Source organism: Nannobrachium achirus (genome assembly GCF_963921795.1).
Source record: "Nannobrachium achirus genome assembly, chromosome: 14".
Lineage (NCBI taxonomy): Eukaryota > Metazoa > Chordata > Actinopteri > Myctophiformes > Myctophidae > Nannobrachium > Nannobrachium achirus.
The window spans coordinates 17,561,996-17,584,532 of record NC_137821.1 but is presented as its reverse complement, the minus strand read 5'-3'; the positions used below and the strand labels follow the sequence as shown (position 1 = coordinate 17,584,532).

General features: G+C 43.9%; 1 protein-coding gene across 1 annotated transcript in view; it reads right to left on the bottom strand.

Annotated features, from left to right (window-relative positions):
* LOC308297695 (nuclear factor 1 B-type-like) overlaps nt 1-15,343 on the bottom strand; it is a 139,907-nt gene extending 124,564 nt beyond the window's left edge. The window contains 2 exon segments of the mRNA XM_080741241.1: nt 10,233-10,764; nt 14,565-15,343. Coding sequence (XP_080597367.1) covers nt 10,233-10,764; nt 14,565-14,591 — 559 coding nt within the window. The 5' untranslated portion in view covers nt 14,592-15,343.
* Between the last annotated feature and the right edge of the window lie 7,194 nt (nt 15,344-22,537).

Below are 22,537 nucleotides of genomic sequence, written 5' to 3'. Positions count from 1 at the left end.
ATTTTGGGGGTCCTTCACATGAAAAGGTTTGAGAACCACTGACATAGTAGTCTCTCAAGAACAGACTAACTGAGCTCCAGTTAAGTGAAAAGGACCTTTTCTTTGATGATGGCTGGCCAGATTGCTGACATAGAAACATAGGTTTTTCAAAAAGTCTTAGAAGGATTCAAAAGACACTTATAGAATCGGGTCAAAATTCAAATTTTCACGATTTTTTAAAGATAGCAGATCTACAAGCTCGCAGCGCGGCACTCGGTGCCGTGCTGTGAGCTTGTATATCTGCTATTTTTCAATAGTTAAAGCATAAAATAGTGATACACTATAATGTGTACCCGTTCTAAATGGGTTTTAAAGAGGATCTGTGGAAATATGTGCAGCCAAAAGCAATGGTGTGTGATTTTTGATGGTTTGGTGTGGTCTCTGCGGTTCAGCTACTGTCTACAAGAGATGAACTGTATCTAAAATAAAAGCACGTATAGAGCAAGTCGGCGTTGTTGCGCTCGTCGTCTCGCCAGCAGACAGATGCAACAGACTGTATTTTCTTTTTGTGTCTTTGATTAATTTAGCTGCTTCCTGAAATTCTCTGCCGAAGGATTTTGGTGCTTTTTCTCTCCTCTATTCTCCTCCCCTTCACGCTCTGTCTCTGTCCCTCTTCTGTAATGCCTCCACACAATGAAGCAGTGTGAAAACAGGATATGATTATCACAAGGGGGAAAGTGGCTGTGCAGAAACTCTTTGACATCTGTCGTTTCGGTGATTTGAGGATTGGTTTTCATGTTGTCGCAACCGACGGGATGTCCACATTTCCTCTCCTTTCACCCCCCATTTATGTCTCACTTTTATTGGCCACCCAAACTTGGCACAGGTTTTGCGGGACTCGCTCGTAATTTCGACAATGGAAAAAATGTTTTACTCTTCTCCCGTTCCTACCATTTTTCCCATGGCCTGTCGATTTTCTTTCGTCAGACAGAACCAACGACGGTTGGTTTGTCGTGGAGAACACATCATAAGATCACCCAATTTTGACTCGGATATCAATAATGTCACGGGGGTACACTTTTCGACGGCGAACCTGACATATGCGTGGGAAGCGCGGAGCCTTCCGTTTGGGCAGGGAGTATAGTTTTTCTTCTTTTTTTTTTTGATGACTCAATGGGGCGTTCGCTGAATCCTGATTCCCAAGCCCCAGACACTATATCCCCTCTTTGACCTGCTGTACTAGACATTAGATAGAATTCCTCTGGGGATTCTCCTCCGCCACCCACCCACCCACCCACCCCCAACCAACCCCCTCTCTTCATCAGGCCCTAAGCAACGGCACCACCAATCCCCCCACCCCCCCAGAAAAAGTACATTTTGCACGGTGTTGCGATGGCGGGGGCCTTTCTTTCTCTCTCGCCGTCTCGCTCAGGTCCTGTCGAGCCATCACAGTGACGGGGCCGTATACTGTACTCGCCCAGACAAAGGGCCGAGACAGCCATCACTCTGCGGCGCTGATCAGCCCTGTCTGGGGACTGAAAAGGGGTTTGATGGGGCAGAGCGGTCGGGGGGTGCTCCGTGGCAAAGTTAGCGTCTCCTGGGCAACCACCCCGATTGTCTGTTCCTGCCCTCGGTTCCCCCCTTGCCCCACCCTCACTACCGTCTAGCCCCTTCCCGTCAGCTCTTTTTTTCCCCCCCTCTCTTCTTCTTCTTCTTCTTCTTCCCCTCAGTGGCTGTTCACAAGGCTCGCTCCTTGATGAAGGGGGTCTGGCTTTAGCATACCTCGGATGTGAAAGTCACAGACTGGCCTTTTGAGAGGCTGCCTTTCTTTCTTTCTCTCTCTGTGTCTCTCTCTCTCTCTCTCTCTCGACAGGACTATCTTTCAGCCGGGTTTGTCTGGAAACACTCCACGGACTAAAACTATTTCCATTTCTGATGTTCGGTAGCGCTCGCTCCGTTCTGCTTCTGCCTCTGTCCCACATCAATCCCCCCCCTCTTTCCCACACAGATCCAGCTGTCCTCCTGACACAAACAAGGGTTCAGTAGGTACAGTATATAGGCGGCGGTGAGACAGTCGGGCCGGTGCTGCATGCGGGACGGCGTAAAAGGGATGGGTGGCCATTTGGATGGAGAAGCTCAGGCACTAAGCAGGGAAGGGTCTTTGTGCAGTGCAGGACAGTGCGGTACAGTGTAGTGCCTGGGACAGGGGGTGAATGTACCCATTTGTCTTCATTTGGGAGGGCCTGGCGGACAGGGTGGGGGTGGGGGAAGCTAGCTGAGAGTAGTGGGAGGTGCCGGTTCTCCAGTCAAGTGGCCTCGAGGGGATTTGAAATGCATTCGGTGGTCCTCCCCGAAAGCCTGGGAAAGTGTGGTGAATCTGAGAACTTAACCATGAACTAACAACGTACACTACAGCATACTATGGCCCTTAACCATGCAATGCATGCATGCTGGGGGATGTTATTTAGAGTGTAACACGTGATATTGTTGGAACTAACGTCCACATGGGATTGTCTGCATATTGAACTTACATTCTTTCAAAAATGTCCTTCGTGACACAATTCAACAATTTCTTACTTTCTTATTATCAATAGGCCGTTATGTCTAGATATTCTGAAGTTGAAGATGAATCAGCAGAGGGAGGAGACGATTTGAGGGAAAGATCGTTTGAAAGTACGAATATTTTCCAAGTTATTTACAAGATATATAATATTTCAATGTGGCATTATTTCATATTGCCCTAAGAATATCGTAAGAATAGCAGATCTACAAGCTCACGTCGTGTCGCATTTTTCAAATAAATGTAGAGGAGTAAAAGTACAATATTTAGATCCGAGATGTAGTGGAGTAGAAGTAAAAGTATTGGAAATACTCAAGTAAAGTACAAATAACCTCAACATTGTTCTTAAGTACAGTACATAAGTAAATCTACTTCTTAGCTACTTTACACCACTGCTGTGCACTAACACAAACCAGCAGGGCTGGCCCCGAATATAAAAGATTTATTCAGATACTCGTTTTGGCATGTTGCTATTCGACCGTAATTTCGTAATTTCAATATTTTGGACGATGCATGTTTTCTATTTTAAATCTTGCACACAGCCACATCACGTGCGCGCGTGTGCGCACACACACACACACACACACACACACACACACACACACACACACACACACACACACACACACACACACACACACACACACACACACACACACACACACACACACACACACACACACACACACACACACACAGAGCGCATGAGGAGCGTATGCGTTCCACAGCCTGCTCCCATGTTGATCTGCTGTTGGCTGCTTGTGGGTGTTTGAGCCAGTGTTGTGTGGGAGTGACTGTCTGGGGTTCACGTCCCCTTTGGCTAAATGGACACAGCGATCTATCTTTAAATATCCCAAAAACAAAACTGCTTCACAAGTCGAGCATTGTTGGTTGGTATAACTGGAGAAAAAAAAATTAAGGATAAAAAATAACAGCCTACATTAAATTTCACATTCTCTTAATGACTTTCACTTTAATTTCATCATAGAGAGCAAGTTGATAATCAATGCGTTTAAAAGATTACATTTGTTGGTTTATTTTTTGTGAAGCGGTTCATACTGGTGAACATTTCCAAACGACAACGACGATCTGAAGCTTGAAAAAAGGAATTCAGGACAACCCCTACACAGCAGTTACTGACCCCCACACATCTGCAGACACAACAAAATACCCTTTCAGGCACAAACTCCGTTCCCCACAATGCATCTAAAAGGGCCCCTTTCTCTCGCGTTTGATCGATTCCCGTCGCGCAAACGGCGACACAAGTAAAAAATTAAACAACACACCGCGGAGCAAAAAGAGGAGAAGAGAGAGTTGTAAAAAAATTTGCGGAGAAGAAGCAAGGCCCTCACAATTCGCCGTGGCCTCTGCTCCGGATTGCCTGGTTTCCATGGAGATTTATGTACACAGGGAACACAAAAGAAGGCTAAGGAGGTAACAGGGTCTGTTTAAGCCTTGAGGTATTTGCTGGAGCAAAACCCCGCTGCTAATAACACAAGCCTCACACAGAGACGAGGCAACCTGGCTGCACTGTGCACCCAGGTTGGCGTTTTTGGAGAAAGAGCAGGAGGTGGAAGCGAGAATGAAAGAAAAACACATGAAAAGTCAGACGTGGGGGTCATGTCATAAACAAGGGAACACAAAAAGAAAAGAAACCTCTAAGACAAGAGTTGTAGAGAACGCAAGAAAGGGAAAATAAAAAAGGAAAAAGAGAATGCTAAAGATTTATATGTAGACGCAGAACCGATGTTTGCTGGTCTGCCCCAGCACTGGTATAGCTCCCGGGTATAAGGAGAAAGAGGGATTGGGAAGACATTTAGTGAGAAGTGGAAATCAATAAGGCAAGCGGTGGAGCTGGGAGGGAGTTCTAAGTGGATTAGATGGAGAGAATGTGTTCGATAGGTTATGGCTCTGAGAGAGAGGTAGCCAGACACCGCGGGCTCTATTGCATACTAATAAGGTAGCCAGCAGAAGAGCCAAGCATGGGGTTGAGCGGTTCACTCTGCAAAGAGATTTTCACAGAATGTCCCAAGAGAGACATACTATGTGTGTGTGCATGTATGTGTGTGATATATATATATATATATATATATATATATATATATATATATATATATATATATATATATATATATATACACGTTTTTTGCAGCCTCTATATTTTGTTTTGGAAGAGTTTTGATTCCCTCGCCAGCCTGAGAATATGTACCATTGTGGGGAGTGCCGTTTCTCGAATCTGCACAATTTATCCAATCTCATCTAACAATGAAAACAGAATTAAATTAAATGAAATCAGAGAGAGAGAGAGAGAGAGAGAGAGAGAGAGAGACACTGAGAGAGAGATGAACACAAACAGTGGTGTCCTTAACGCTGTCTGCTTAGAACAAGTTTTGTTTCACACTTCTGGCGTGAACCCAGCCACCCTTTATCTGGCCAAGAGCCTGAGCCCAGGACAGCTGTCTGGGTAGGAGTCTAGGGCTAGAGAGAGAGAGAGACAGAGAGAGAGAGAGGGAGAGAGAGAGAGAGAGAGAGAGAGAGAGAGAGGGAGAGAGAGAGAGAGAGAGAGAGAGAGGGAGAGAGAGAGAGGAGGGGGTGAAGAAAGAGACAGAAAGGCAGAGAGAGAGAAATAACCAGACAGGGAAGGAAATAAGAGAGGGAGAGAGATAGAGAGACATAGAGAGGGAGATCGAGCAAGATAGAGAAAGGGAAAAAAGTAAAGGAAGAGGGAAGGGAAAGTAAAGGGAGAGTAAAAGGGAGTGCTAGCTTGCAGCAAGTCGCTGTACTGGGCAGTGTGCCGCGCGGGGGTGATTCCTGATGGCAGAGGCGGATAGGGGGATGGACAGACGGAGGGAGGGAGGGAGGGAGGGAGAGAGGGATGGATGTTGTGCTTAGTCACAGACCACCACGGTGACCCCAGAGGGTCAGCCCACCGCACCCAGGCCGCGCCTCCAGTGCAGCCGGCCGTTTAAAACGTCCGCTATAGCCCCACGCAGGCACCACCATGCAACCATAGCAGCGAGGGAGACGGGTTACTACTAGACCCACTGGCTAGGAAAACAGTAGCCAGCCACCGCTAAACTCAGCCTGGGGGTCTGGAGGAGGAGGAGGAGGGGGGGGGGGACTAGTAGGGCAGGGGGGATGTGGTGGTGTTGTGGCTGGTGGGGGTCAGTGATACTCACTACTCCCCTTCACTTAGGTCACTGAACCACGAGGACCACCGACCCCGAGCGCACAGAGAGAGAGAGAGTGTGTGTGTGTGTGTGTGTGTGTGTGTGTGTGTGTGTGTGTGTGTGTGTGTGTGTGTGTGTGTGTGTGTGTGTGTGTGTGTGTGTGTGTGTGTGTGTGGTGGGGGGCACGACACAAACAGTTGCCAAGAGATCCATGGTTGATCCCGTGACGGTTTGACCCCGATTGAGAAGCAGGTCAACGAGGGGAGCTTACAAAAGTAGCAGCCCGGGCTTTAGCACCAGCACCACCACCACCGCGTCCACCTCCGCCACCCCTGTGACCCCCCCACTGCACTCCGGGGCCAAAAGTCTTCCTCCTCCCCCCACCCCCACGCGTGCCTCGCAGGCTTGCAAATGGCCCATGTTTTCACTGATCTGTTTTGCTCAATTAAACTTCAGAGGACACCCTGCCACATCTCTTTGCGAGAGGTCACGACCCCGGGGTGCAGGGGCTAAGTCTCGCTCTCGTAAAACAAGGTCTCTGTTAACACGACGGCGCGGCGGTCACATATTGCGAGGTAATCCATCCGGATCCGCAAGCTATCTGGACGGTGAGGGTTGGGGGTGGAGGGGGTTGGTGGAGGGGGAGAGAGAAAGGGAAGGGAGCGTGTTGGAGAAAAGGGGGTAAAAATGCAAGGTAATGATGTTTTATGGCCGTGTTAACTTTCAGCACCGGAGTAATGGGTAAGCTACTTGACCCTGACCCCTAGAGTCTCCCGCCGGAGCACCTAACCAATCCTTTTCTGTCACTGGCTATAAGGGAACCCATAGATAACTTTCAAAGAAGCTCATTTGTAAGGGAATTTGTTTTTTGTGGGTAATGACAAGTCCAACTGACATCCCAGATTTAACGTGCCTAAGCTGTCTCCTGCAAAGTTCATTCAGAGTTATGGCAACTCCGGGCCAAATAAATACCCAATAATTGCTTCTCAGAAAGATCCCCCCCCCCCACCAAAGAAATCCCCAACATCCCTCAATGTGATGAATTCAAAAATATCTATCTCACATACGTATATTTGCAAAATATTAAACTTATAACTGCAAAACGTCGATCTAAATTTGAAGAGAGGAATGTTCAATGTGCTTTACTGAAGCTTAGCTTAAATACACAAGGAATACTTTCCTACGTTCGTGGAAGAAACGGTGATGAGTAATAAGTGGAAACCAAATGAGGATGAGGCGGAATTCTAACGTGTCTGGACATGAACATCGTCTATTCATCACAGATGACTGTTCCCTCAAGAAGTAAAACCAGGCATGCCATATCTCAATACAGGTGGCGAATTTGGACGATTAAAGCAAGAGTTTAAATATTTATTTGATCCAATGAGGGTAGCTTTCGCTAACAGTATCTTGGGTGGCTCCGCTATAAACCAGGGTTAGTGCCACTGTGTGTGCCCATGAAAAGCCAAGGCCCTTCTATTGAAGACAAGCTGCCAGTTGGCACAAAGGATGCCACAGCCACCACTCCCTGCCCCCAGCGGGCATTCATCTGGGCATGCACATGGGCGCTATAGCTCTGCTCTGCCTGGCTAAATGCTATGCCCAACAACAAGGGGAGGGCTGAGAGCCGTCTCTAAATTCACCCAGCGCAAAATCGCTGCCAACTCGGCGACCTTTCTCATGCAATGACCCAGGGAGAATCATGAACAAATACATATTTGGCTTATAAAGAAAACCTAACAAATAGAAATTAGGGGGGGAATAGAATGGCATCAACATATTTATTTAATGTTATTCTGTTTCATTACACTTGCACACGTGAACAATTGGCAGTGGGCTAATGCATGAATATAAACAGAGTTTAGACCCATTTCGTTTTTTTTTCTTCTTTTTTGTAGCGAGCGAGCACATAGGCTAGATTGAGTTTCAGGGACAGCCGTTTCGTGGGTTCTTTGTGTTCGATTGTTTGTTTGTTTGTTTCATGCAGTTGCAGCAGAACAAAGGTGGCGGGTTTCCATTCTGCCACTGTCAAAAAACTTTCCAACGTGCCCACTGCATTGCGGATGCCAACCAACGAATCAAAGGCACGCTGCAAGCAGACAAAGAGGGTTTGATGCCAACCTCCGAACCTCTAACAACCATTACTGGCGATTTCCCTGCCTCCCTGGCACCGAGCAAAACAAAATGGCGCCGCACTGCACGCCACCACAATATGGCTGCATTGTCTGGAGATGGGCACCGCTCGGTGACTGGGAGAAAAGGAGAAGACGCCGTTACACAAAATACCGAAAAAGGAATGTCGCCCTTCCGTCATCGCGATGCCCGCCAAAGGATTTCCGTTACAGCGTTTGTCGACGTTACAAAAGAAATACAAATTGCGAGGGCAGTTGTAAAGGAACGCGTGATACGCGAGGTGTGATTGGAAAATCACCATTCAAATATTCTTGTCAATTAGGAAATCTATCAATATTTATTTCAAACAAAGGTAATTTATTTTCCTCCTCTGCTTCATACTAGTAAAATCCATTTTTCTAATTGAAATCCGAAAGTGTACAAATGGAATCAACTTGGACTCTTACGGGTCCATTTGATTCCATTGTACACTTTCGGACTACAATTAACAATGACGATTTTAGCAAGTAGAAAATAAATGTTTTAATAATTTTTACGTTCAAAACATCAGCGCACCAAAAAATAATGGTTGCGGTCCACCCTCATTCCGTTAAGTAAGTGCTACTTATTCAATCGTGTCCCTTATATTTTAAAATAACAAACGAGCACCAGAGAGGCATTCTGTGATTCTGTGATACTGAACAGTTAAAAAACACAGCAGATGCCAACCGAGGAGGCAGCGGCATCCTACAAAAGACACAAAGGAGGTCTGATGCCAACCCTGGTGCCAATGGCAACCATTATTGTCTCTCTGCTGTGCCTTCTGCTTTCCCTGGCACTTATCAAACACAAAATGGCGCTTGGAGTTTGATGATAATGAGCTAGCTATACTGACATTTGAAGGGGGCTCGTACAAGAACACAGTGTGTAGAAGAGAATGGTCGCCTGATGTTCATTGGATAATATTTTTAAACGTTTTAAATGATAATATCCTTTAACATGTTATTTTACAAGCGTTGCGCTCATAGGCGAGAAGTTCAACAATATTCAGTAGCGTGTAATGCAGCAGCCATTTACATTTACATCTCATCTTGTAACCCAGACTCTATGCATAGGAGTCTATGTAGTGGTGAAATCTACTTCATCTGGTCATCAAATTGACAGTAAAGTGAGGCCTTTAACAACAATAAAGCTAACTCGTTTAGGAGGAGACACAGCATTACATTGTGTATTGAAAAAGCTGCTATGAAGTTATGCAACAGTCTGAAAAAAGAAAATCACTAGTACTACTGATGGCCAAACGCTTCTACGGTCTACAAACATTATGGATTATTAAAAGGACTGCATATAAACATATTTTTACAGAACAAAAATGCTACTTTCACACTTTTACATTCCCCCTAGCTAAAACAAAAATGGGATTATGAAGTGTCAAGTTTATACCTGCAAATGGAAAAATGTCTAACAATCTATTTGTGAATTTTACCATTTGAATTCAGAGAATGAACTGCAATGATGGATTATCACATTTTTGCTGTAATCCACAGTAGTACAGGCAGATTTAATTAGACAAATATGTAAATTAAAAAAGAATGTGTATTTTGAAAATGTATTGTAATATATGCTGGTATTCTATTGAAACTCATACAAAAAAAATAATAATAAAAAACAAATTAATTCAGATTTCACATTTTGCTGACAGTAAAACCTTTCGGGAATTAAAAAAAAATATATATATAATAATTTTCCACATAACAGCAGTATTGATTTAAAATTTCAATTTGAATGTGGAGTATCACTCCTGAAATGTACTGTATGTGAAATTGATTTGATTGGAGAATTACATTTTCAATTCAGTTGAATTGAAAAATAGTCACGTGTTTTGCTTAACAGTCAATGATGTGTAGATTTAACGTGAATCAAATGTGGTCCTGGTGTCTATACTACTTCATTATACAATTCTAAAGTTTACGGTCAAGACTCAAGATAAGAACAAAAAGGCCAGTTCTTGATTGTGTGTGTGTGTGTGTGTGTGTGTGTGTGTGTGTGTGTGTGTGTGTGTGTGTGTGTGTGTGTGTGTGTGTGTACGTGTGCGAGAGAGAGAGAACTCACTAATCCTCTAAGTGCATATTAGCAGCACAATTGCTAATCTACGTCAGTCCACATCCAAAGCGCACATGCCATTCACACACTCATTGTATCTGTGACAAACATAGCTGTGGTCCCAGCTACTGTCCAACAAGCCTGCCACAAAGTCAAGACATGTGACCTTTCACCCTGCCAACCTGTCATGCACACATGTGTGCCAACATGCGCACAATACACACACAAACACACTCACACATGTGCGCAGAGTCGCGTACGCACACACACGCACAGATCATTCACACTGTGGAAGCGCGTGAACCTACCTTGGTCCTGGACATAGTATGCTAGAAACAAGTCCAGCTCCTTGACCGACACTGTTATGTGGTGCGGCTGGACGCAAAGTGCTGGGTTGGTGCAATGCGGGGACTTGACGAGGCGCTCGCCGTCTGTACTTTCCAGAGGGATGCCTTTGAAGAGGATGACCATCACCAGGTCCAGGCGCCAGACTTTGTCGGCCTGCCGCAAGCAGTCGATCCTGCGGATCTTGCCCTTCTGGTCCGGGTTGGAGAGCACGCAGCACGCGTGCTTCTTGCCCGTCACGCTGAGGACAAAGTCCTCCCGGTACTCCTGGCGGATGTCCTTGCGGAGCTTGGCCAGCAGCCTGGACGCCCACTTCTGCTTCACCTCGGGCTTCTCTCCCAGCAGCTCGTCCTTGACCGCGCGCTCCTCGTCCTTGGACATCCGCTTCTCGTGCTTCTTGAAGTACTTGCGTTTCCTGGCCTGGAGGTTGAACCACGTGTAGGCGATGGCACGGACGTGAGGGAGGAGAGCCTCGATGAAGGGATGAAATTCATCCTGGGAAAGGGATCATCCGAGGGGGGAAAGGGATGCGGCGGGACGGAGAGGAGGGAAGAAAGGGAGGAGGACGAGAAAGAGAGAAAGTTAAACACAAACTATTTGCCCGTTGAATGTTCATCAATTGGCCTGTAAAAAAAGTTAAGACTACAATGAAAGTAAACAGTCTCAGTTGCATGGTCGTGTCATGTGATAACATCATAATGGCATTTTCAACATTTATACACGAATAATGCACTCTCGACACAGTGTTCTTTACCATCCCAAACGTATCTGGATGTATTCCAGGATACCACGAGCAAATCCCACTGTTTATATCGCCTGCCAGCGCCACAATAGGACAAGGCACATGCAGCAGCTAAAAAGTCTCCCCTCTCTCCGCTCTCCGAGCAATGCTCTGAGCGGGAGTCCCATGCTGCTGCCGCTGCTGACAGAGGGGAGCATGCGCCCCACGTACTTGGATTTCTCTTATCAAGCTAGCCACATACCAATGTGAACATGTCCCATGTTCAGTAAGGAAGGAGGATAAGGGGGGGGAGGCGTGGGTATTGGGTACAGGACTGGAGTATAATAGATAATAGATATAATATAATCGTCTAATCGTGATTATTTGACATTATCGCAATTATTTTGTCATAATCGTCATAATCGTGAATGTTGAAAAATGTCAGAAATAGTGGAAATAGCAGATCTACAAGCTCACAACGCGTCGCATCGCGACGCGTTGTGAGCTTGTAGATCGGCTATTTCCACTATCAATGTTCTTTTTTAAGTAGTAAGTTGTCAAATATGTCAGTAATTTCTTCGTGTATTTAGGTTTTGTGTCATATCTGCCATGTGCAACTTCAAAGCCTAAAAGCCAAACAGAAATGTAATTGTCAATGACAAAAACACAATTCAATCGTTAATCGCCAATTATTTGAGTGACAATTAATCGTCATGTAAAATGTCATATCGTGACAGCCCTACTGGAGTATATTCAAACAAATGCACAAATAAAATAGAGTACCCACCACTCTGTGTTCTATGAGTGGATGGGTCTACGGGCAAAGAACCGAAAAGGCTGCATGTTGTAGTATATGAATAACAAATATAGGAACTTAGTAGGAGCTAGTATTTGTCTGTTGTTTGAGACGGGACTATGTTTGTGATTCCTTCCAAATCCCACACTGTGTTGACATTAACGCACGCCATGACACTTGACCGCGTTCATTCCAAAATCTGACTGAGCTTCGGACGAAACGAAAATAGAATTCTGGCCTGGTCTGCAAATTCTTCCTTGCTCCTGAATCTGCACCCTATAAAAAAATGTGCTATTGAGGAATATCCCGCAAATATATTTAAGTGAAATTCTTATATTTAATGCTGGTAGAATTGTTTTCACCTCCTACAACTTTTTTTTAGTGCAAATTATGCCACACTTTTTTTTTTATGTATAACTTATTTCTGGGACAGGGCTTCAAGGAGAGGAAATTTAATATAATTTGATAATAAAAAAAGAAAAGAAAAAGAGTGTGTGTGTGTGTGTGTGTGTATACATACACATATACATAATGTATACATAATTGTTTTACCCTTACAAAATAGTATTTCTGCGAGCTGGGAGATAGGAAGAAAATACCGTAAAACAAACCAATGCACATCGATACTGTAGGTTTATTTTTTCGGTATCACCAGGACAACTATTTTCTTTTTTTTTAAAGGTAGAAAAGGAGAGAGAACTTTTTCACCGTACACTCTCTATACGTTTTGGAATGTGCCGTTAAAAGATGGGGATTAATTTGGTGCGGAATTATCCGAAATTATAGTAGCTGTGGGTGAGAAAGTGGAAACATGATCATGTCATTGTTTTAGGTCATTAAAATGTCAAACTGAATAACCATAAGACGCTTCATTTGAACAGGGGCCTTTGAAGAGTTCAACCACATATTGTTCTTTGTGTAGGCAGGCAGGCTATGGGAAACCACAGACATCCACTCCCTATCTGCGCTACGCCGCTGGTGCTCCGACCGAGAAGCCACATTTCTCTGGGCCTCCCTTTCATGCCAATAAAACTTTAAACTCGTGTTTTGGCGTGGTTGTCAAATAAATAATGAAATTAAAATGACAGATTTCAGCTATGTTTTATGATATGTAATACTTTACAAACTTTTAAAATAATACAGTACGTCATCTCTTATAGAGTGTAAAAAGTATATAAATACATAAATAAGTCTAAACCATTTATTTAATTGCCACCTCCCTAAAGTTGACAATGACACTGAGAAAAGTGAGTATAGGCCTAATATTGGTAATCAATAAACACGGTAGCAGCTCCCCCCCCCCCCCCCCCCCCCCCTTCCCCTAAATATGTTATACACTTGTGGTTTCCGGTCAAAAGAACAATCAAAATATTGAGTTAATATTTTAAAGCAGACCTAAAAAAGCGAGCTCTCTTTAAGATAAATTACTTGGCGAGGGCCCTATGCAGTGCACTTCAAGCTGAGGCCATAAAAGCACAATCCTCTTAAGTACAAACTAAACCACATCTCAGTCAATCACTTACTTATGCCAAGTAAAATATAAACAGTAAAACTGAGTCAGCCAAACAGTCAGCTACTCTGTCCAAGTCCTGAGTCAACCTTATCATTAAGAATCTTCATTCAGTGAAAGTGCCCTCATGTCTCCTCCACACACAGCTCACAACTTGATTTTCTTCAAGAAATGTGTTTCCACCCAACGTACAAATAAAAATATGCACAAGCCAAAGATATTAAAACAGAGGGTTTTAGACGAGGTCCTATTGTGTGCTTAAGGTTATTTGAGGGCAAGAACAAGCTAATTAAACTTGGCAGAAATTGTGCATGCAGGTATGAATTATACCGGATTATCTAGGTGACAATTATTGACGCCTCTTTGCGCACAACTTTAACGCAGTTGGGGGAGCGCATGCATGGAGCATATCTGACTCTGGGTTGTCGCTGGACTTGCTGTGTCTAAAAACAGGGGTCATCGCCATACATTTTTGTCTAATTTACATTTTTTTTGCCAGGGACGTTATACAAAATTATACATAGGCTACTATTACCAGAAACACATAAAAGAGCTATATAGCCCTGAATGTCCATAACAGGTATGTAACTCCGAGTGTTCAAATGGAACCAAATGGACCCGCAAGGGTCCATTTGGTTCCATTTGAACACTCAATAGTTAAGCAAATTAAACGTTTGAGAACCCACTAGTGTCCTAGTAAATAAGTGTCATACATATTCTGAAGAAAACCTTGGAGACTTGACTGACTTTCAGTAATTGGGTCTTATGATCAAAATAAGGACATTATTATAATGGTGTGTAAAAAATAAATAAAGTCTGGAACTTTCCACGGACAACAAGACCAAAGTCTTGCCACGGACACATTGACCCCTGATCTAAAAAAAAAAAATCAACGTAGACTAACACGCGGTAACATTGTCCTCACCTAAACCACACACCGTTTGGAATGGATCAATCAATAACCTACATTTTGTTCTGTTTGAACAACCCATATCCTGCACAGCAAAGCGGCGATCCCCTTACACCGCCGAGGTCGGTTTGAACATTATTTACATGGATTTATATTAATATTCACGAGGACAGGAAACTGAACGATCTTAACGCAAAAACAAAACAAAAAAAACGTGCATACCGAATGATTATTATTATTACGCTCTGGTCTTTTGCAGGAACATTTCAAAGAGCAAAGAGGATAGGAGGCATGGTCACTCAGTTTATAATAAATAGACTAAATTAAATAAATAAAAAACAAAGAAAGACACAAATACCTGAGTAAGACAAATTGGAGAATACATGACGAGCCAGTCGCACACAAAACACCAATGTTATTTCGAGAAGTGATTCCTTGTTTTGAAGTAGTGCGGATCACTTTATTATCGCGCCATTCCTCCTGGGTTGGCCGACGTACACTGACTGCGTGCACCGTGCAGCGATGTGGCTGTGGCGCTGGAGCACTTCTTCTGAACCGCGTCCGAACAGATTATCCAAGAACAAGAACATCCATGGAACTGTGTGAGTGTGTGTCTGTGTGCCGTGCGCGATGATGATGATCCGAAAGATTGTCGTTGTCTTGAGTTCAAATGTAAAGTAGCCTATATGACTTTAAAAAAAAAGAAGGGGGAAAAAAAAGTTCACATGCACGCGTAACGGCACTTCTATATAGTGCTAAATGCCGCCGATCAAGATCGCTCCCCCCAAATTCACACGTCGCTCGGGAAAACTCGCTTTTCCGAAGCTTTGGGTCCACCTCGCCTCGCTCCCCAGAGTCTGGTCTCCGATCGCCGGGTAACTGCACAGCCCTGCAGCCGGGGATGGGTGGTGGGTGGATGGATGGATGGATTGATGGGTGTTCTGCCGCTGCTCTCTCTCTCAGTCTCTCTCCAGTTTTAGATTGATATCTGCTTCATAAACGCATCGTGACGCGCCGCGCGCTATAATAGCCAGCCGCCGGTATTCTATTCAGCCCGATGTGTGCAAGGCAACGCACGCACGCTCCCCGCTTTTCAAACTTGATATGAAAGAAATGGACCTGTGCGTGCCGTGCACATACACCTTCCCTTCAGCCCTGCACGATCCCAGGCAGCAGCAAATCACACACAACTTTTTTTTCTCCCCTCTTTCACCCACGTAATTACACAGTCACACTCCTCCCTCTCCCTCTCTCTCTCCCCCTCCCTCCCTCCTCCATAGCTGCTGCAAACACATTCCATATTATCCACCATCATCATCCCACCGACCCAACTATTCTGTTCTTCTCTGCACGAAAACACACTGCGTTCATTGAAGACCAGTAGTGGTTCTCAAACTTATACATTTTCAATTATCTATCCCTTAACTCTGACGGTGTACAAATGGAACCAAATGAACCCGAAATGGTTCAAATTGGTTCCATTTGTAGGCTACACTGTCAGAGACCTGTATGGGTCAATTTAGACCCACACAGTCAGTTAGGAACCGACAGTCCCTGGAATCCACTTTGAGACCCACCGATTATAGACTCTGAGTGTACAAACGAGACCGAATGGACCCCGTAACATTCGGTCCCCATGATTGTTGCACATTACAACACAGTTCTGTGTAAACAACAGACAATAAACTGACTTGAACTTGAACTTGAATGATGTGTTACTAGTGCATAATATACTCTCGGAGTTACAAAATGCACGAATTAACACTGATATTTCTTCTTATAGCTACAATGTATTTCTGAGAGGATTCTTTATGGATGGCTCATGCAGGAGGACTTTGGACCTGTGCCTCCACTTCGGAGTGTAACTTTATTTCTGCACACACACACACGCACACACACACACACACACACACACACACACACACACACACACACACACACACACACACACACACACACACACACACACACACACACACACACACACACACACACACACACACACACACACAAGTCGTGCGTGCCGGGCCGTGCGCACCCCTTTTAATCGCACTTTATGTTTCAAGAGCAAAGCGCCATTAAACTTTCTTCTAAATTAAATCGTCTTGCTAGATTTACAGCGGCAGCGACACAATCGTTAACTGATCCCTGAAACAGCAATTCCACTCTCATCTCTTCGACATTTATAGCCGTGTAAAAGGCTAATACTGGGAGGGCCTGTGATGATAATCCATCCAAAATTCCAAATTTAAAGGTGCAAAATGTGCCTTTTTGTATGTGCATTTGTATTTGTGTGCGTGTGTGTATGTGTGTGTATGGGGGGGGGGGGGGGGGGGGGGGGTGTTCTAAGTCTATGATACATAATCATACAATAAAAGTTAAGTCATCAATCTGATATCTACTGTACGATAAGAGAATATAATGTTATTCAACTTGACTGAAAGTTCAGGCTAAAACAAAATCTGTGTGTGTAAATATCTTTAGGCCTATAATAGTGCATATGAGATCATGTTACTTAAACATTGTCAGTGTGTGTGTGTGTGTGTGTGTGTGCGTGCGTGCGTGCGTGCGTGTGTGTGTGTGTGTGTGTGTGCGTGCGTGCGTGCGTGCGTGTGTGTGTGTGTGTGTGTGTGTGTGTGTGTGTCCCTATAAAGAATAGTCCACATTCCAAATGAAGTTCATTCCTGCCAATAAAGGGGCGGGGAGGAGGGGGGGTAGGGGGGTTAACGTAGGTTACTGTACGATCGGTGCCAAGTTGACACGTCTTTTGGCGCTACAGTCATGTTGTTGTTACATTGTTTCCAGCCATGTAACCCCCACACTTACTATATCCATCGTATTGGTTACATTTATCTTGGCAGCCACGCGTTATTTACTACCACAGCAAAACAAAACGACTACTAGACTAGTCTCTCTCTCTGTCTGTATACTCTCCAAATGTCATCATCACATAATCATCCTAACATCTCAGAAACATCATATTTCTCACGTACCATCGCACTGTACTGCATGGATTGACTGTCTCTGGGGTTGTCCTGGAGCCTTGATGAGACACAAGCCGGTAGAATCACATTTCTCACGTTGTTCAACTTTGCGCTTTAGGAGGCTGTTTCTCTTGCAAAAAAAAAAAGTCAATACCGGAAGACAATTCTTGGCAGAAAGGCGGTCAAATCAAGTTAAGAGCACCTCGATTTTTTTCTCTCTCTCTATCCCCCTCTCTTTCTCTTATCTTCCTTCCTCCTCTTCGCGTCTTTACTTTTTTGGATCGGTGTTTTTTTTGTGGGGTTGTTCGGTTGAGATTTTGAACGCGGTCCAGAAAGAGGGTTGAGTTTTGGAAAGTGGGGGAAGCAGGTCTCCGCCTTCACTTTCACTGACTGACTGACTGACTGACTGACTGGCTGGCTGGCTGCCGCCCCTCTCCGACGGCCAGCAGCCAGCCACCGAAACCCCGCTCTGCCATTGGCTGCCACCGCTGCCCCGGGGATAACCGTCCCATAGCCCGAAGAGACGGCCGCACTGTGACTGTGAGTGATAGGTTATGTAGGCTACTGTATCATATTTGGTGGAAAAAAGTACTGACATTTTTTACTTGAGTAAAAGTATCAATACTGCAATGTAGAATTAATGTAGAAATACTGTTACAAGTAAAAGTCCAGAATTCAAAATGTACTTGAGTAAAATTATTGGCATCAAAATCTAATCAAAGTACCAAAAGTAAAAGTACAAAATGTTGGAAAATAGCAGATCTACAAGCTCATAACGCGTCGCCAAGGGATAAAATAAGGCTAAAGTGGTTAATGTATGTTTTTTTATATTATAAGTTATACCTGCAAAGGAACTAGTAACTAAAGTTTTCAAATAAATGTAGTGGAGTAAAAGTACAACATTTGGATCCAAGATGTAGTGGAGTAGAAGTAAAAGTATTGGAAATTGGAAATACACAAGTAAAGTACAGGTACCTTAAAGTTGTACTTAAATGTACTTAGCTACTTTACACACTGCTGGCAGTGGGTGAGTGGCACTGGTGAAAGAAGTGAAGTGAAAGTCCTATATTCAACATTTTGACTTTAGTAAAAGTGTAAGTATTCTCATCAAAATATACAACAGACTCAAACTTTATTGTCATATCACAATATCACATCCTCCCTCCTCCTCCATATTATCCACCATCCCACCGACCCAACTATTCTGTTCTCCTCTGCACAAAACACTGCGTTCATTTAAGACCAGTGTTTCTCAAACGTATAGTCTACATTTCAAGGATCTACCCCTTAACTCTGACAGTTTAGACCCCCTATTATGCAGTGAGTGAGTGGCACTGGTGGAAGAAGTGAAAGTCCTAGGCTATATCAGGTTTACCAGTGTAAAGAAATGGGTGTAAATAGTTTTTTGTGCAAGTTTTTTTCTTTTCTTTTCAGAAAGAGAAAGGAAAAGAAGAGGTTGGGGACAGGTAAAGCAAGGAGAAAAAGAAAAACCATACAACGGGTAAGAAAAAGCCAAACGTATATACATGTACACATCTGGTACAGTATGAAGACTACATGAGGTTAGACATAAGGTGCATGGACATAGCAGGAGGCACATTGCACATGAGATTAAGGTGCTAAAGAGAGTATCAGTGCAGCATTGTCAGGTTCAACCACAGCCTATTCATTATGCAGAATGGTCCATTTCACAATCATATTGTTGAATTGTAATTAATTAGTAATGCATTCATGTGTTCTGTTCATCACTTTAATGTTGCAGCTGGAAAATCTTGGGCTGATTTGAATTACTTTGTGCTGCTGGGTAGTGTTAGTGTACCTAACAATAATACATAACAATCAGCTCACGTATGTTTTGTAGCAATATTCAATATATGCATTTAAGTAACTACAAAATAAAGCAGTCAAATGACTGTCGTAGAGTAGAAGTACAATAAAGCAAGGGTCTTCAACAGGGGGTCCGGGACCCCTAGGGGTCCTTAGAGTTACTACAGGGGGTCCTCCAAATCTTTGTGTGATAGAAACTTGTTTTTTTTCCCCCTTTTTTATATTAACCACTTGAACCCTAAGGTCCATATTCTGAGAACTATGGCCAAAAATAGCAGATCTACAAGCTCACAACGCCTCGCGCTGCGAGGCGTTGTGAGCTTGTAGATCGTCTATTTTTGGCAAAGAGCTTTGGAGGGGGAAAAGAGCAGACTAAGTACAGTGAAAGGTCAAGTTTATTAAGTATTGACGGTTCAAGTGGTTAAATAAAAGCCACATTAACATGAATCCAAAATATACTGATGATCGTGCTGTCAAACAATGAAACTATATGGAATCTATGATAAGGTTGTGGGGGTCCCTGCTTCATCTCTCTCTCAACTAAGGGGTCCTTGGCCTGAAAACATTGAAGACCCCTGCAATAAAGTATAAAAAATGAAGTAAAAGTAAAGTAAAAGTGGCCCCAAAATTAAGCACAGTAAGTACTTAAGTACAGTAGAGTACATAGTTTAAATTCCACTACTGCAGCTTATATCAAACAAGGTAATTCAACTGCTACCTCTTCAGAGATTCCACAGAGAAGCACTGTTGTAAATCTATCCAGGCAAAATGATAAGATGTTTTCCCTTCAAAGTGCTTGATGTGAATCTGTCAACGTAACTCATATTATTACATTAAATTCCATTCCACTGTTGCATTTGTTGTGGTGTGTAGCCCACCATGTTCGCATGTCAACAGTCAGCCAGCCAGCAGTGAGAGCTAATCAGCCAATCATCACAGCCACAGCCGCCTCCTCGGGCCATAGGATCTCTCCGGGCCATGGGAAACTGTGTACCCTCGGCCCCTCACTTCCGCCCCGCCTGAGCTGACTCACTGTACTGTTTGTGTGACTGACCGCAGGTCAGCGTGCGTGACCACAGGTCAGCCTGCATGTCAACAGGACACAGGTCAGTAGAACATAAATCACCGGTAAGCATGCATGTCCATACTGTAGGTCAGCGAGCATGACCATAGAATAGTGTTCAAAACCATACATCAGCGTGCATGACCATAGATAGGTCAATGTTTACATGACCATAGAGAGGTCAGCTACATCACCATAGATAGGTCAGCTACATCACCATAAATAGGTCAACTACATGACCACCATAGATAGGTCAGCTACATCACCAGGGAGATAGGTCAGCTACATCACCAGAGAGATAGGTCAGCTACATCACCAGAGAGATAGGTCAGCTACATCACCAGAGAGATAGGTCAGCTACATCACCATAAATAGGTCAACTACATGACCACCATAGATAGATCAGCTACTTCACCATAGATAGGTCAGCTACATCACCAGAGATAGGTCAACTACATGACCACCATAGATAGGTCAGCTACATCACCAGAGATAGGTCAGCTACATCACCAGGGAGATAGGTCAGCTACATCACCATAGGTCAACTTCATGACCACAGATAGTTCAACTATATAGATAGGTCAGCTACATGACCAGACAGAGATAGGTCAGCTACATGACCACAGGTCAACAGTGGCTCTCAAACTTTTTAATGTCAAGGACCCCCAAATTGACACTTATTAGCCCACAGACCTCCATCTGAAAAGATATGCCAAGAACGCTCATAAGAGATACGATTTTTACGGCTCTAGAAGTTTTACTTTTAATTTCAAGGACCCCCAGTTTGACACTCATGAGGCAACGGACTGCCATTTAATGGCATGTCTATCACTGGGACTCCAATTTATATTGCAAAATCATTTGTACGCTCTCTGAGTTACAGACCCGCAGGGGTCCATTTGGTTCCTAACTATCTATCATTTAGCTGGGGACCCCCTGGAACTCCCTTTGACCCCACTTTGAGAACCCCTGAACTACATGACCACAGGTCAGTTAGCCTACATGGCCAGAGGTCAGCTACATGACCAGAGGTCAGCTACATGACCAGAGGTCAACTACATGACCATAGGTCAGCTCAGGGACGGGCAGAGAATGTTAGAGAGGCAGGGGCTGAAATGTCTAAAATGGCTTTTTGGTGAAAATATCAAAAATAGCAGACCTCAAGCTCGGAGGTCGGCTATTTTCGGTGCTTGATACCACACTGAACTAAGCATAATCAAGTCAATACTGGAGATGTGGTGTAGAACATGGATTTCTACACAGAGAGGGCAATTCTTTCAACATAAGATGCTGCTTTCAAATTCAGGAAAGTTTGGACAAGGCAATTCTCATGAATTGCTGCCTCTGGGTATGGCATGGAAAGAGGGCGTTTGCATTTCTTTCACCATAGTAAAAAAACTGCATTCATGGTCTGGAAAGGGCACTTTTTACAGAATGGAAAAAGGGCAGGGGGGCTCAAGCTCCCTCTGATGTCTATGTGAGGTCAACTACATGACCATAGGTCAGCTACATAGCCATAGGTCAGCTACTGTACATGACCATAGGTCAGCTACATAGCCTTTGGTCATGACCATAAAAACTTAGCCTACATACATGCAGTGCTGTGTTCTACCTGTAACGCATGTATACGGCGTCTGCTGTCGGAAATAAAAATATGAATAGTGTCTGCCCTTGTGAACCTTTCAAAGTAGCATATTTGAATTGATAGGCATTATGCACTGGCGTATGCCCAGGGGCGTCACACCAAATTCTGGGCCCTGGGTACAAGGATTCACTGCGGGCCCCCCATGAATGTTAACTATTGAAAAATAGCAGATATACAAGCTCACAGCGAGCTTGTAGATCTGCTATTTTTGAAAAATCGTGAAAATGTGTGCCAAGAAACCTGTTTCCATGTCAGTGATGCTCAAACTTTTTCATGTGAAGGACCCCCCATCTCAAAATATTTAGTTCCAGGGACCCCCCAGAAGCAAAATTTGAGTTACAAATGTTCACTTAAAAAATACATATATTCAAAGATTTGCGCACATTTTCACGACTTTTCAAAAATAGCAGATCTACAAGCTCTCAGCGCAGCACTCGGTGCCGCGCTGTGAGCTTGTATATCTGCTATTTTTCAATAGCTAAAGTTACTAGGGCCCCTCCACCTTGGGCCCTGGTAACTCAGTCCCACTTTCCTACCCCTTGTGACGCCCCTGCGTATGCCCTGGCCACAAGAATAGCCGTGGATCATAGATTATAGTATGCCCTAAAAAAAAAAGTCTAGAACACACCACTGCATGTATGTGTCCATGTGCTTGACAGTCAGACCAGGGCTTCAGTCATCTAATCTCAAACTGTCTCTATCTTGAATGCGATGAAGAATTATGTAATGATATCTATTCTCACCTAAGTATAGCCCACCAATATAGATGACTAATAAAAATGATACAGAAATATTATTCTTATTCTTATTAT